The following is a 13,518-nucleotide window of genomic DNA, read 5'->3' on the forward strand; positions in this document are numbered from 1 at the left end:
CAGAACGTGCCCTTTCAGCTCGCACTCAGATTCCTCATACACGTACACGTGCCACTCACCCAGGCTCCTAGTTGCTGCTGAACGTCAGGGAGCCAGTGCCAGAGCCAACCAGAAGACTAGCAGGGCCTCTTGTCTGAGCCAGTCTCAAGGAGCAGCCAGAGGAACAGGCTGTGGTGACCCTCGGGCCATGCATGCAGCGGCCTGAGCTGGCTGACTGCTGACCTGGAGCTGGTGTGAACTGAGCAGGGCCAGGAGCATCAGGGCAGATGTGCCGGGGCCTCCTGCTGCCCTCTGACCTGGCCTCCTATTTTGAATGCTTAGAACTCTCCCTTGTGCCACTTTAGAGCACTCAGCATTTCCAGAACCAGTCTGCAACTTGAGGAAAAGTTACTTCATCTGTAACCAAATGGTTTGCCATTTGACCAGCGCTCGGAGGGTGGGTGTTCGGTGCACCCCGTTAGACCCTCCCAAGGCAGCTTGGTTATTGCCCCCAGACCTGGGTGGGCAGTACCCTCCCTTGAAGGTACATTCCTGACTGATACCCCAAGGACTGTGCTAAAGGAATGTTTCAAGCAAAGAAAGAGCAACATTTCTTTCTGCCCAGACATCAAGAAGTGGGCTTTCCTCTGGTTAGACAGATTGGAGCACAAATCCTTTGACTCAAGGCTTCTTGATCTAGCGCTCTGAACTGGACAAGAAAGAATTCCAATCTCTTCTCTTTGCCATTCAGCAAAGGATCCCTCGTCTCCACCCCCTACTTCCTGGCTGTCCCCCACAGAGCCTTGTTTCTCCTGCCCTGGTGCCCCGGGCAGCAGCCACAAGCCTGAGCATTGGACACGGAGCTTGGAAAGCCCCCTCCCCGGAATGTGCATGCATTTTCAATGGCTGTGCCTGTGTGTGTGTGTGTGTGTGTGTGTGTGTGCGCGCGCGCACACGCACAGGCGTGTGCGTGTGTGTGGATTTGCACGTAAGTGTGTGTGACAAAAATCGCTTCTGGAGCATGTTGCCCTCTGTCTGCCCATCCAGGTTACTCCTCGCTGCAGGACGAGCTGCTGTCCCCTGCCTCCCTGCAGTACGCACTTCCCTCTCCGCTGCGTGCAGACCAGTACTGGAACGAGGTGGCTGTCATAGATGCCATCCCATTGGCGGCCACGGAGCATGACACCATGCTGGAGATGTCTGACATGCAGGTGTGGTCTGCGGGCCTCACACCCTCCCTGGTCACTGCTGAGGACTCCTCTCTGGAGTGCAGCAAGGCCGAGGACTCTGACGCCACCGGCCATGAGTGGAAGCTGGAAGGGGTGCTCTCCGAGGGACCCCAGGGCCCCATGCTGGGCTCTCTGGACCTTGTGGAGGATGACACAGTGGATTCAGATGCCACAAATGGCCTTATCGATTTGCTTGACCAGGAAGAAGGTCAGAGGTCAGAAGAGAAGCTGCCAGGTCATAAGAGTCAGGAGGACTCCACAGGTGTAGGTCAAGACTCAGAGAATGAAGTGTCTCTTGTTTCAGGCCAGCAGAGGGTGCAAGCCCACATCACAGAATCCCCCAGCGTGAGTCGGGTGATGGAGACCAGCCAGGACAGGTAAGGGCCGGGCTGCCATGACAGGATATGTTTCGTCTTCCTGGGCTTCGGGTGAGATGGTGCCTGACAGTGAGTACAGAGGGAATGCTCAGGTGCTGCCGCTGACCTTGACCCTGCGCTCTAACTGCCCAGGAGCAAAGCAGCTCAGCGTGGCGCCGGCTGGCCTGTGAAGTCATCCAGCCCTCTGTCCTGTAGGAGTGGAGCAGTGATCTGTAAAGGCCAGTCCTCGCCCAGGATGCCCCTGGGTGTGGCCAGCAGGGGAGAGGCCGGGGCGTTGGGACAGGGAAGGGTGCTAGGAGAGAGAGATTGTAAGGCTTGGTAGAGCCACCTCTCCAAAGTGCAGCTGAGGGTAGGTGCCCTGGGCCCTTTCTGTTGGGTGCTTGCTGTTGAAGACCATATTTAGAAACCCAGAAGCAGCAGGGCCCAGGGAAGTTATTCAGGCAGTCTCACACCCTGCGTGTGACCGAGCTGATAATGGCGCCCCCTTTGAAACTGTCCCCCTTTGAAAGTGTGAGGCTGGTGGGCTTATTGGGGCAGGACAGAGCTTTCATCTACTGAGAGATGGGTGATTCTCCTGGGCTGCTCCTGTGCCTATAGCGGGACAGCAGCTTGGATGGTTCAGGCAGAAGGGCCTTCTGCAGATGCTGTAGCAGCCACAGGCCTGACTCACGTCCATGGCAGTGGGCCCACCATACCCTAGGGCTGGGCAGAATGTGGAGGGTCACTTTGGCCTTCCTGGACTGGCATAGGAACTGGGCCACAGTGGCCCTTTCCTCCATATTACTTCCTAGATTTTCCCTAAAGCAAGGAGAGAGTTCACATGCTCCCTGAAGGCTGTGCACAGCCAGCACACCCAGGTTGCTCAGGTCTGGCCAGGCCGTGGGAAATCTGTTCTCACTTCCTCTTCCCACCCACATCCCCCCTCAGACCCTCTCAGAAGCCCAGTCTGACCGGGTCCATTCAGTGTGACCCAAGTACCGACGTAGGAGGGAAGAGAAAGCCATTTACAAAAGGAGACAGCAGGGATTTATTTTGTTTGGGTTTTGTTTCCTAAACGAATCCTTTGTTTAGTGGGGAGAATTGGACAGACTGAGTAGAGTGAAATACTGGCATGCCTGTGACAGAGGCCATCACCCAACAACCTGTGGTAACCATTCATTCAGCAGGCATTGAGGGCACACTATGTGCCAGCCGCTGCACCACTGTCCCAGCAGGGCCACCAAATGGGGAACCGGAAGGCCTGGTGCCAGTGCGGGGTGTGGTACAGCTTGGCTCTCTGTCCTTGGTCAGCCCTCCGGTGGGGACAGATGAATGTCATTCACTCACCCAACAGTATGTATTGCGTGCCTACTGTGTGCCAGGCACCTATAAACGTGCCTCGGTGCTGGAGATGTGGCATTGAACAAAACACAGAAAAGTCTCCCATCTGCAGAGAGTGAGTGGTCTAGTGAGGAAATGGACAATAAATGAGATAAAGCCAAATAAATGGAAAGTATTTAAAAGGGAAAAGTTAGATGATAGTGCTAAAAAGGAAAATAAAGGAGGGAAGAGTGTGGGATGCATACCTGTGTGGAGAGGGGATGGCCAAAATGAGGGATTGGGTAGCAGGGGAGGCCTGAGTCTGTGACGTTGGAGTGAAGACCAGAAGGAATTAAGGGGTGAACCATATGAATACCAGAGGGGACATATCCAGCAGAAGACCCAGCCAGTGCAAAGGTCTTGTGGTAGAACATGCATGGCCTAGTCGAGGACCAGTGAGAAGGTCACTGATCACAGCAGAGTGATGGAAGGAGCTAATGGGGCCAGACACGTCCAGCCTTGAGTTCCTAGAAAGACTTTGGCATTCATTGGGTGGGATGGTGAGCCACTGGAGGGTTTGGAGCAGAGGGAGTGAGGTGATGTGGCAGCTGCCTTGAGAACAGCCTGACAGGGCCAGGGGTCAGGCAGAGGCAGGGAGATGAGCCAGGAGGTAAGAGTTGCTACTAGTATGGACCAAGATGGCGGCAGTGCTGGTGGTAAGAAATGATTGTGTTCAGGTTATATGCTTGAAAGTTGAACAAACAAGAGGTTTGCTGACAAATAAGACATGGAGTGTGAGAGAGAGAAGTCTAAGAGTTCCCTAGTGTCCTTGACCTGACAACTGGAAGGATGAAGAGGCTATGTAGTGCAGGGTGGGGAAGACTGGGCAGAACAGGGTGGGGGGGAAGTCAGGACTATGGATTTGATCGTGCTATCCCTGAGATGCCTGTTAGAGCCCCCCAGAGCAAAGATGTTCAGGAGGCAGCTGGGCATATACATCTGCAGCTTGAGGAAGAGATTCTGTGTGCACACCTGGGCATCATGAGGACACAGGTGGGATGTGAAGCCATGGATTGAACGAGCTCACTTAGGAAGTAGATGTAGGTAGAGATGAGGTCTGAGAACTGAGCCCTGAGGTGGCCCAGTGCTCAGAAGTCAGAGAAATTAGGAGAAACTGACAAAGGACACTGAGAAGTGGTAGCCAGAGAGAGGGGAAAACCAGGCAAATGTGGTATCCAGAAGCCATAGAAGATTGTGTTTCCATGGGGAGAGAGTGGTCGCCTTATTGGATGAGCACTGGGATAAGGACTGTGGAGTGCAGGTGGCCTGGAGGGCTGGAGGGAGGCAGAGGAGGTGATGGGCATGGAGACCTGGGTGACAGCCATCAGTGTGAGCCAAGTGCCTCAGGAGCCCAGGGTGAAGAGCCAGCCACTTAAAGGGATGGGCCAGTGGCACTGGTACCCGTGGCCCTCTCCACCTGGACAGCAGGAATGGGCCACTTGTGCCTCTCTGGACAGGGCAGTCAGCTATGTGCTGACCATGTGTAATTGCTCATGCAGTCCCGTCCCTTGGGCGTGCAGTATGGGATGTGGAGCCAGCGCTCTGGAGGGGGAGGGTATTTGAGCGGCCAGAGACTGAAGGGCGACCCAGTGCCCTTTCTCTCTTCCTGGACCCCAGATTGCAGGACTGGGAGGAAGAAGGCTCCATTGTCTCATACCTACAAGATGCTGCACAAAGTTCCTGGCAAGAGGAGGTCGTACATGGCCCACACTCATTCCAGAGTACGGTCACCACCATCAAAGAGCTGGAGCCCAGTGGATCTCAGGAGTATGAGAAGGTCCTGATGTCTGCAACTGAGCACATTTGGGAGGAGCAACCAGAGGCTGAGAGCCTGCAGGCCGACAGGGAACGGAGACGACAAAGCCACCAGGAGTGGGTGCAGGAGGCTCGGAGCACTTTCTCCCAGATGGCAGAGGTGAGACGCCCACAGAGGCACCTGCTGATGCCTGCCAGCACTGGAGGGGCCTGAGGCCCAGGGCAGCCTCTCATTCCATCAAGCCCCGGGCCAAGCATGCTTCCTTTCTTTAAAAGTTGTGGCTGTGACTTCACTTTCTCTAGAAGCAAGGATACAAAGCCCCGGTCTCTGCTGAGGGAAGGAAGTAACATTCACGGGGCATCCCAGGCACACAGCCTATGATGTCATGCTCACACTGCCTCGAGTCTCTGTTGTCATTCCCATGTGGCAGCTGACGGTCGAGCTGCTTGTCCAAGGTCACAGGATGAGAGGCAGGCTTTGCAGTTAGGTCTGGCTGATTCCCAAGCCATGGTTTTTGTTTTCTTTTTCCGTGGTGTGTTTTAGGAAGGGTGTAGAGCAGAGAGACCTGAGTGTTAGACTGACTCTGGTCCCACCATGGTCAGTGTGGCCACGGACAAGCCACTCTCTTCTCGGCATCTGGGTTTCCTCATTGGTAAAAGAGGAGTAAATGGATTACCACCAAGGTGCACTGGCTCAGGAGTTCTGTGATCCTGTGGGGGGCTCCGCAGGTGGACCAGGAGAGGCCTGCTGGCCTCGCTCCTGACTTCTGGTCTCTGCCTACCTCAGGCCTCCCTCCTCTGTTTGGGTTTGCCCTGCTGTACTTACTATCTGTTTGCTTTAGCTTCACTCCCCTTTCACATTCTCTTGCCCCCCAACATTCCCACTCCCGTAGACATCCATTTTAATGTGTTTTTGGAAAAATTTTTTATTTTGAAAAATTGCAAATAAAGAATAGCATATTAATTTCCATGCACACTCCACCCAGGCTGTACAGTTACCCAGTTATGGCCAATCTTGTTTCATCTATACCTTCTCCACTTTTCTCTCCCCCAACGTATTATTTTGAAACAAAATACCCAGACACCTTATTAAGCTGTGCCTTTTTAATGTATGCTCTTTTATAAAATCTGCATGGCCATTCCGTGTATATGCGTTTTTAGCGTGTGCATAAATGATATGTTCTGCGTCTCATTTGGTTTCTTATGGTTCAGTCAGCACTGTTTCCTCATTTGGGAGCCCTTTCCTCTTCTCTCTCCCCTCTGCTGCTTTCTCTTCTCTCTCTGCCCTACCTGAACCTGAGCCCTAGCAGGCACCTTGGGGCCCCCACGACCAGGTTAGCTGCACGATAGTGCTGGGCTGCTGGCTGCAAAGAACTGCTAGGAATCCAATATGGTTTTATTTAGATACTTCCCTCCAAGTATGTGACTTGGACAAGATAGGCAGCTGTGTCCATTTTTAACCCCAGACCACCCTGTGCATTCTTGGCCATGAGGCTAGCCTTTGGCACTTCTACTGCTCCTAATAGCAAACACTGGGCTGAGAGCATGGGTGCTCTTAACCAGGTCTATGATCCTGAATCCTTGGGAAAGAGAAGGACGCCAGGAGCCTTCTTGTGCATGGCCCCTCTGCAGTCAGGCTTTGGTCATGGGAGGACTGGGGAAAAAGCAAGGGCACTCTAGGGGATCATGAGAGAAACCTTCTAGGTCATAGGGTCCAACTGCCTCATTTATCATTGAGGAAACTGAGGTTCCAGAGAAGCTTCTCCAGGGTCACACAGTGAACCAGTGTCAGGGCCAGGGGAGTCCGGATCCCGTTTCCCAGTCGGAATGAGTGGCTATGAAGGGCCCCCAGGCCTGATGCCTTCCAAATCTAGGACAGGATTGGATGTTGTGGGTGAGCTGTTGTCCTCGTCATCTGATGGGACCCCGGAGATGATAATGAGGCCCATTGAAGGCAAGGGTTTCCAAAGAGCCCATTTACTAGTATTTCCAGTAAGTCTCTGGAAACACTGACAGAGAGATGCCCTCCAATTTGGAGCCAGGAAGGCAAGCCTGAGATGACTATAGGACATTCTCCTCTGAGACCCCAGATGGAAATATCTGAAGTTGGACTCTTATCTGGGCTAACAGTGAATGCTCTCCAGTGCCCAGCTCCTTTGCATGTGCCATGGGCTTTTATTTTTTCCAGGTGCTTCCTTGTTGAAACAAGGCAGTATTGTGTAGTGATGAGAGTTTGAAACTTGAGTCATTTCCTTACTCTTTGACCAGGCAAGTTATTTAACCTCTCTGTGCCTCTATTTCCTCTGTGTAAAATGGAAAAATGGCAGGGTCGTCGGAAGGCTTAACTGGGTTAGTGTATGAAATGCACGTAGAATCCTGCCTGCCAGCAGTACTCACTCCTAGTCGTCCCTGTTTTACAGAAGGAGGAAACTGAGGCCCAGAGAAGGTACCTAGGTTTCCCAAGCCCTTACAGTGAGTGAGTTGCAGGGTCAGCTGGCTGTGTCCCAGATCTTTGTTCCCTGTTACTCAAAGAGGAACAGCTTGATCCTGAAAGTGAAATTCCTTTCTGCGGCAGCTGCTGCCCGCTGCATTTGTGAATCAGCTCTGTAAAGACAAGCTTAAAGCGCATGGTTCCTGCTCGTGGGCGTTGACAGCCCGGCATGGGAAGAGCCTTTGAGGACAGGCCTTAAATAGACACACCAGTTACACGCTTACGTTTAGGGTTGCTGTGCCCGGTAAAGGGGGCGGGGAGTGCAGAGGGCCCTCGGGGCTGATGGGAACTGCAAGGGCTTCCAGGGGGCCCCACCACCAGTGTGGACCCCACTGGGCTAATTTGGCTAGGCCTGAGCAAATCACTCATCCCAGGGCTATTTTTGAAAGAAACCCCTAACTGTCCAGGGTATTAGCCAGTCCCACCCCTGCGCATGGGGGTGAACTCCATTCTCATCACGGCAGTAACAGCCCAGGGAAACACACAAGTAGCCACATTCTCGAACAGCTTTCCTGGAGTCCCCGAAAGGGAACATGTTCCTGGGCAGCACTGCCTGTAGTTCGCATAGGCCTGGAGGGCAAGAGCACAGGGCGGGGCACCAGTCACTCACAGAGTGACTTTGACATGCGCTTTCAATGCCCAGGACAGGCGCACCTGCCAGCTCCCTTCTAGCCCAGTTGGACAGCCCCAGCAGCTGGTTTGGAGAGCTAAAATTATCGAGGCCTGATGTCACCCAGGCGTGAGGGCAGAGCCTAGGGCAGCTCAGCGGGAGGGCACTCAGCGGGGCAGTTGTGGTGAGGGGCCGTCCAGTCTCCTGCGGAGAGAGAATGGAAGGGGCCCCAGGGGCACTCAGGAGTCCCAGAAGAGAATGAGAGACTGGACCCCCACAGCGGCCGGACCCCTAGTCCTGCTAGTCCCTGGAGGGCCCAGCTGCTGAGGAGGTGAGGATGTGGACTTTCATCACCCAGCTCCTGGTCACCCTAGTGCTCCTGGGCTTCTTTCTGGTCAGCTGTCAGAACGTGATGCACATTGTCAAGGGCTCCCTGTGCTTTGTGCTGAAGCACATCCACCAGGAGCTGGACAAGGAGCTGGGGGAGAGCGAGGGCGTGAGTGACGACGAGGAGACCATCTCCACCAGGGTGGTCCGGCGTCGGGTTTTCCTGAAGGTAACCACCAGGCAGGAGGCAGGGCTGAGGGCACGGCACTGCCATGTGTGCGGGCAGCAGCTGGGGGGCGGTGCGGGACCCCACGTCAGGGGACGGGTGCAGATTCTGCACAGCCCACTGCGCTGCGGTTGCACTGGAGGCTCAGCTCCGGGACTTGGGAGGCCACACTCCCGGCCTCAGTGTCTGTGGAAGGGCTTTCTACACCGGAAAGTGCTGTCGAAATCGAAATTAGGTGCCTCGCTTCCCACCTCAGGGCCTCCTCTGTAAAACTTATGTAACCAGCCCAGTTTTGCCTGCTCCCTGTTGAGGGTATCAATCTCGAAAGCTTGGGGCTCCATCCCATCTTCGGGCCCCACGGCCCCCAGGGGCACCGCTCGCGCTTGGAGCTCTCGGTTTGTGTGCCACGACTTACTGAGTTGGAGTTTCCTGCCGCGGTGGGGATTTGTCCGTCTGTGGCTGCTGGCTCCCACTCTTTTCTTCATCCGCCACCTCTTTCCCAGACTACCCGCTTACTAATACTGAATTTTCTCCTTTTCTCCAATCCTAGGGGAATGAGTTTCAGAGTATTCCAGGGGAGCAGGTGACAGAAGAACAGTTCACAGATGAGCAGGGCAACATTGTCACCAAGAAGGTGGGTGCACAGAGTCCTCCTGAGCTGGAGAGACACAGGGGGGCTAGATGGTGCTGGACTCACCTCCCAGCTTCTCGCTGCTACCCTAACAGAGGGTAAACATGGCTACAAAGAGACAGGTTCAGGTGCCAGGAGCTCTGGTCTTCTGAGGTCCGGCATGACATTCCTCAAAGCTACTTTACTGATTCAGCCTGAATTCAGCTCCTGCTACTTGTTCCAGAAGGACCAGGCTCCATGGAACAGCCCAAACCTAGTCCAGCAACGTCTAGCCCTGAAAACAGCTGTAAGACAGAAAGGTGGTGGCCCCCGAACTACCATGGGCCTGCGAAACCAAAAGGGCTGTGGAGGTGCATTGAATGGGTAGCAGATTTTAGTTCAGTAGACCTGATTTTGCCTGTCAGGTTTTGGGCACCGTAATAGGCATGGGCAGAAGGGAGAGGAGGAGCAAAGGGAAGACCTTGTATGGGTTTCCACTGTGGTGCTGCTCCCGCTATTGAAGCAAGACCACTCAGGTGGCCATCTTTCCTCTTACAAAGTGTGCTTCATGCAGACAGGGACTGTGTCTTATTTTGTTTTCATCTCCCAGTCCCAGTACATGGGAGGTGCAGAGGAAACAGTGTTGGAATATTCAGGTGACTGAATAAGGGAACGTAATTGCATGGAATACCATAGATGAAAAGGAAATACGCTTTGCCCTCAGGAGCTCACAATGCACGGAAGACAGAGTGACCTTCCAACAATATGAAGAGGCAAACTCTGATCATTAATGAAATCAGCTAAGACCCATTTGCAAATTCTAGCCCCTCTGAGGCTGCCCAGAGCCTGTTTTCCACACAGTGATGGGGGGGGGGTGGTCACAGACCAGTCCCCATTCTTGGCCACTCATGGAAGGGCACCTTAGGACAAAGGACAAAGGCTGCCTGTCCCCCAGATCTCACTCCCGGGGACCTGCTCTTCTCATCCTCTGTTTCAATGGCTTCACGGGCCTTTTCTCCCTTCCCTCTCTCTTCCAGATCATTCGCAAAGTTGTTCGGCAGATAGACTCATCTGGTGCTGATGACACCCAGGAGCATGAGGAGGTGATTGCTGAGGGGCCCCTGGAGGACCCTAGTGAGATGGAAGCTGATATTGATTACTTTATGACACATGCCAAGGTACTGCGGCGGCTGCAGCCTCCCAGAGGCTCTCGCCCTTCTGAGCGCCTGTCACCTCTCCCAACTGCTCACCTGTGCACCCGCCCTCTCTGGGCTCCAGTCTGCACCATGCTCACCTCCTCTGGTCTCCCCTGTGCCTCTGTCCTCCATGGCAGGCAGGGTTTCCACGGCTGCCGGAAGTGCTGTCGTTCTCATGTCTACTTTCTGCCTGTCTCTCTGTGTGATCTGTCCTGCGTTCTGTCTCTGCTGCTGTCTCCAGGTGGAGCTGAGAGGGAGTAGCCTGCAGCCGGACCTGATAGACAGCAGGAAGGGGGCTCAGATAGTGAAGCGGGCCAGCCTGAAAAGGGGCAAGCAGTGATCTCTAGCCCCTCCCCTCAAATGGCCTCTTTGGAGGTAACACCGTCTTTCTGCATCCTTTCTGCATGGCCTGGTCCTCGTGGAGTGGCTGGTCCTGAGAATGGCTGCTCACTTGCTCATGTCTCCCCCTTCAGCAGGGGAGCTCACCCCTCGGCCACCCCCAGCATGATGCAGGAGGAACAGTGGTGCTGTGGCCTTGAGACACAGATTCTCGTTTCCCAACCTACTAACTGTGTCTCTGAATCCCTGTCCTCCTCAAGAAAACAGCAAACAATACCATCTGCTGATTACCTCTCTGGGGGTGCAAAAAATACAGATTTGAAAAAAATGCCTTGATGAGTGAAAGCACCCAGTAAATCTCAGTAGCTGATATTATCCTGAAAGCCAAGCTATGGGGATCTGGAGGAGGGGGGACAGGTCTTGGGGAGCACAGCAGAGTCTGCCTAGGCTATGCCATTTCAACGCAAGTCTGCAGGAAGAGCTCCAGCAGTGATAGACCTAGAACAACACTGACTCTTGAACCTGGAACCCGTCAAAAGTCCTGTGAACCCAAGGCACCAGTTCTCTGTGATGTTTCTTGAGACACGTCGCTCTGTTGCTTTCTAGGAAAGGGTGAAGCAAACAGGCCCAGGGGGTGGATGGCGATCTCCCAGCCAGTTAGGAGGGCTGTCAGGGATGGGTGCATGGCGTGCGTGAGCATGCGTGGCCGAGGAGCAGGGGTGTGCGGTGATTTGCAATGAGGGAGGGCCGTGAAGACGCTGCAGCAAAGGCTCTCCAGTGGGCCCGTGCGGTGCTGGGGGCTTCAGCGGCCAGCTCTGACCTCCGTCCTCCCTGAGGGATCCTGTACTGAGCTGCCCCGAGGCCGTTTGCTGTGCCCAGCTCGGGGCAGCTCAGTACAGGATGCATCGGGGTGGGAGTCGGCAGGAAGCAAGGAAGCGTTCTGGCCCCAGCACAGCCCTAACCAGCCTCTTGCCATTTCAACCCCCAGGGTGTGGTGGCTCTGGGCCAAGAGGAAAGCAGGCTCTGGCTTTCTGCATTCAGCAAAAAGCAGGGCCACTGCCTCCCAAGCCGCCAGAAGTGCTGGCTCTGGGCTTCCCAACACACCTCAGCACTTGGGCAAAAAAAGAGGACTACGGATCCAGTTATAGGATAAAATTAGACCTGACTTCTCAGCAGCTTAAGGAGGTCACAGTGTTAACCCTGGCCCTGCCGAGGGGGTCCCACCAGGCTGCTGGCTTAGTGGATTAACCGTGATGAGCCCCGGAAAGGATACAAAAGTACAAATAATTTGAAGGAGCGGAGAGTGGAAGGAAAAGTGTCCTCTTGCGCCTTGTTTTCTCTATGGTAGTGGCGGCAGCAGCGGCCTTACCTTTCAGCTTCTGTTTGGCTCCGGTTTTTAGGGGGAGGGGAGGAGCCTAAGATTTCTTCATTTTAATTTTCTGTACATGATCTGCAAGGGTGGCTGAAACTCCCAAAGGAGATACAGTTCTGTACCACTGCACGTGGGTGTCAGGAGACCCAGGCAGCCTGGCTCCAGCACAGTGCCGGGGCCTCTGCTAAGAACGGGCGAGGGAAGTTTGGGTGGGGACAGTGGGGAGGGAGCCAGTGTGGAGGCAGGCTCCTGCCCAGGTCCCAAGTGGCCTGCAGTGCCCCGCCCCCCCCCCCCCCCCCCACCGGCCCCAGCAAGACTAGGGCTGCAGAGCAGACGTTGAAGGGCAGATGGTCCTCTGACCCTCAGTACTTACTGCCACCCACTCACATGCATGTACCGTCAGCCCTTGGGACTCGTGGATTCCACACTGGCAAATTTGCCTACTGGCGAATATTTATGGCAACCTCCAAGCCCACACTCACGGTGCTTTCACGGTCGCTCACAGACACACACACCGTGGCAAGAAATTGGAGTCGCCCTGGCGCACGTTCCCAACTGAGGGCAAACAAGACGCCAGTCTGCCCCCCTAATGGAGCTCATGCTATGAACGGGTGTCCTTTTTGCAGGCTGTTGTTGAGTGCCATGTTTTTTGCATTTTTGTGCTTGTTGTTGATTTTGCTGTTTAAAATGGCTCCTAAGAGCTGTTTAAAATGGTCTTCCTAAGAGCAAGAAGGCTGTGATGTGCCCTACAGGGACAAAGACATACGTTAGATAGGATTCACTGGCCATGAGTTAGAGCACTGTTTTGGTGGTGGGTTCAACGTTAAGGAATCAACAATATGTATTAAATAAGGTGCCTATACAGAAGCATAAATCAAGGTTACGTATTCATTGTCTAACAAAGATGTGGCCACTAGAGGTTCACAGGAACCTAACTAGGCATTTTCCTTGAGAGTGGTGGATCAGTATTGGCAACTTTCTGGAACATGACCACTGCAAATGGCAAGAACTGACTCTTTGTTTCAGAGAGAGTGAAAGCTGGGACTTAGGAGTCTAGATTCACGGCCTGACTCATCCTTTTTCTCCAGATCCGATGCCTTGCATTAGTCATTTGTCCTGAGCCTCCACCCCCGTGAGGGAGATTGCACATAGTCCCTTTCACCTCAGTAGAAAGGTTTAGAAATAGTCATGGCAACTGGGCAGGCTGTCGTGAAGGGTGAAGGACACCTGCGCTCAGCGCAGATGGGACTGTAGCATGACGTAGCAGGTCAGCCGGTCTCGCCACGCCTTGGCTTCCTTAGCCATAGCATAGTAGTGATGCCACTCTTCTCTCGTAGGATGGTGACCATGATGGAAGGGGCCTTTCATGTTTGTGAAAGGCCATATACATTGTCAAATGTGCACCCAACCGTGTCTCAAAGTGTCATCGACATCCTGCGTCACCATCATCTGAGAGGCAGGTTAAAAGGCGCATTCCCAGTCCTGCCCCTGACCTACTGAATTAAAATCCTGGAACTCAGGATTCTGCGTCAAGCTTCTCAAGTAATTTTTATGTGTATGGAAGAATGAGATCTGACCAATTTTGGTTTTCCTTCCAAACCTCCTAGAGGTGATGCAGCACAGTTGTAGGTATGATATTGAAAAATGG

The 13,518-nt window shown here is 53.9% G+C and overlaps 1 protein-coding gene across 23 annotated transcripts in view; it reads left to right on the forward strand.

Annotated features, from left to right (window-relative positions):
- The window catches only part of ANK1 (ankyrin 1), a 219,115-nt gene that overhangs the window by 199,975 nt on the left and 5,622 nt on the right, over nucleotides 1-13,518 (forward strand). For 7 of the 23 annotated variants that reach the window (XM_045055489.1, XM_045055493.1, XM_045055490.1 and 4 more), the window contains 5 exons: nucleotides 1,027-1,585; nucleotides 4,562-4,859; nucleotides 8,904-8,987; nucleotides 10,001-10,141; nucleotides 10,401-10,534. In XM_045055489.1, coding sequence (XP_044911424.1) covers nucleotides 1,027-1,585; nucleotides 4,562-4,859; nucleotides 8,904-8,987; nucleotides 10,001-10,141; nucleotides 10,401-10,499 — 1,181 coding nt within the window. In that variant the 3' untranslated portion in view covers nucleotides 10,500-10,534. Of the gene's footprint in view, nucleotides 1-1,026; nucleotides 1,586-4,561; nucleotides 4,860-7,868; nucleotides 8,357-8,903; nucleotides 8,988-10,000; nucleotides 10,142-10,400; nucleotides 10,535-13,518 lie in introns of those variants that run through there. The other 16 variants (XM_045055492.1, XM_045055500.1, XM_045055502.1 and 13 more) reach the window with 9 other exon arrangements.

The sequence above is a fragment of the Felis catus genome, chromosome B1, assembly GCF_018350175.1.
Source record: "Felis catus isolate Fca126 chromosome B1, F.catus_Fca126_mat1.0, whole genome shotgun sequence".
NCBI classification, from domain to species: Eukaryota; Metazoa; Chordata; class Mammalia; order Carnivora; family Felidae; genus Felis; species Felis catus.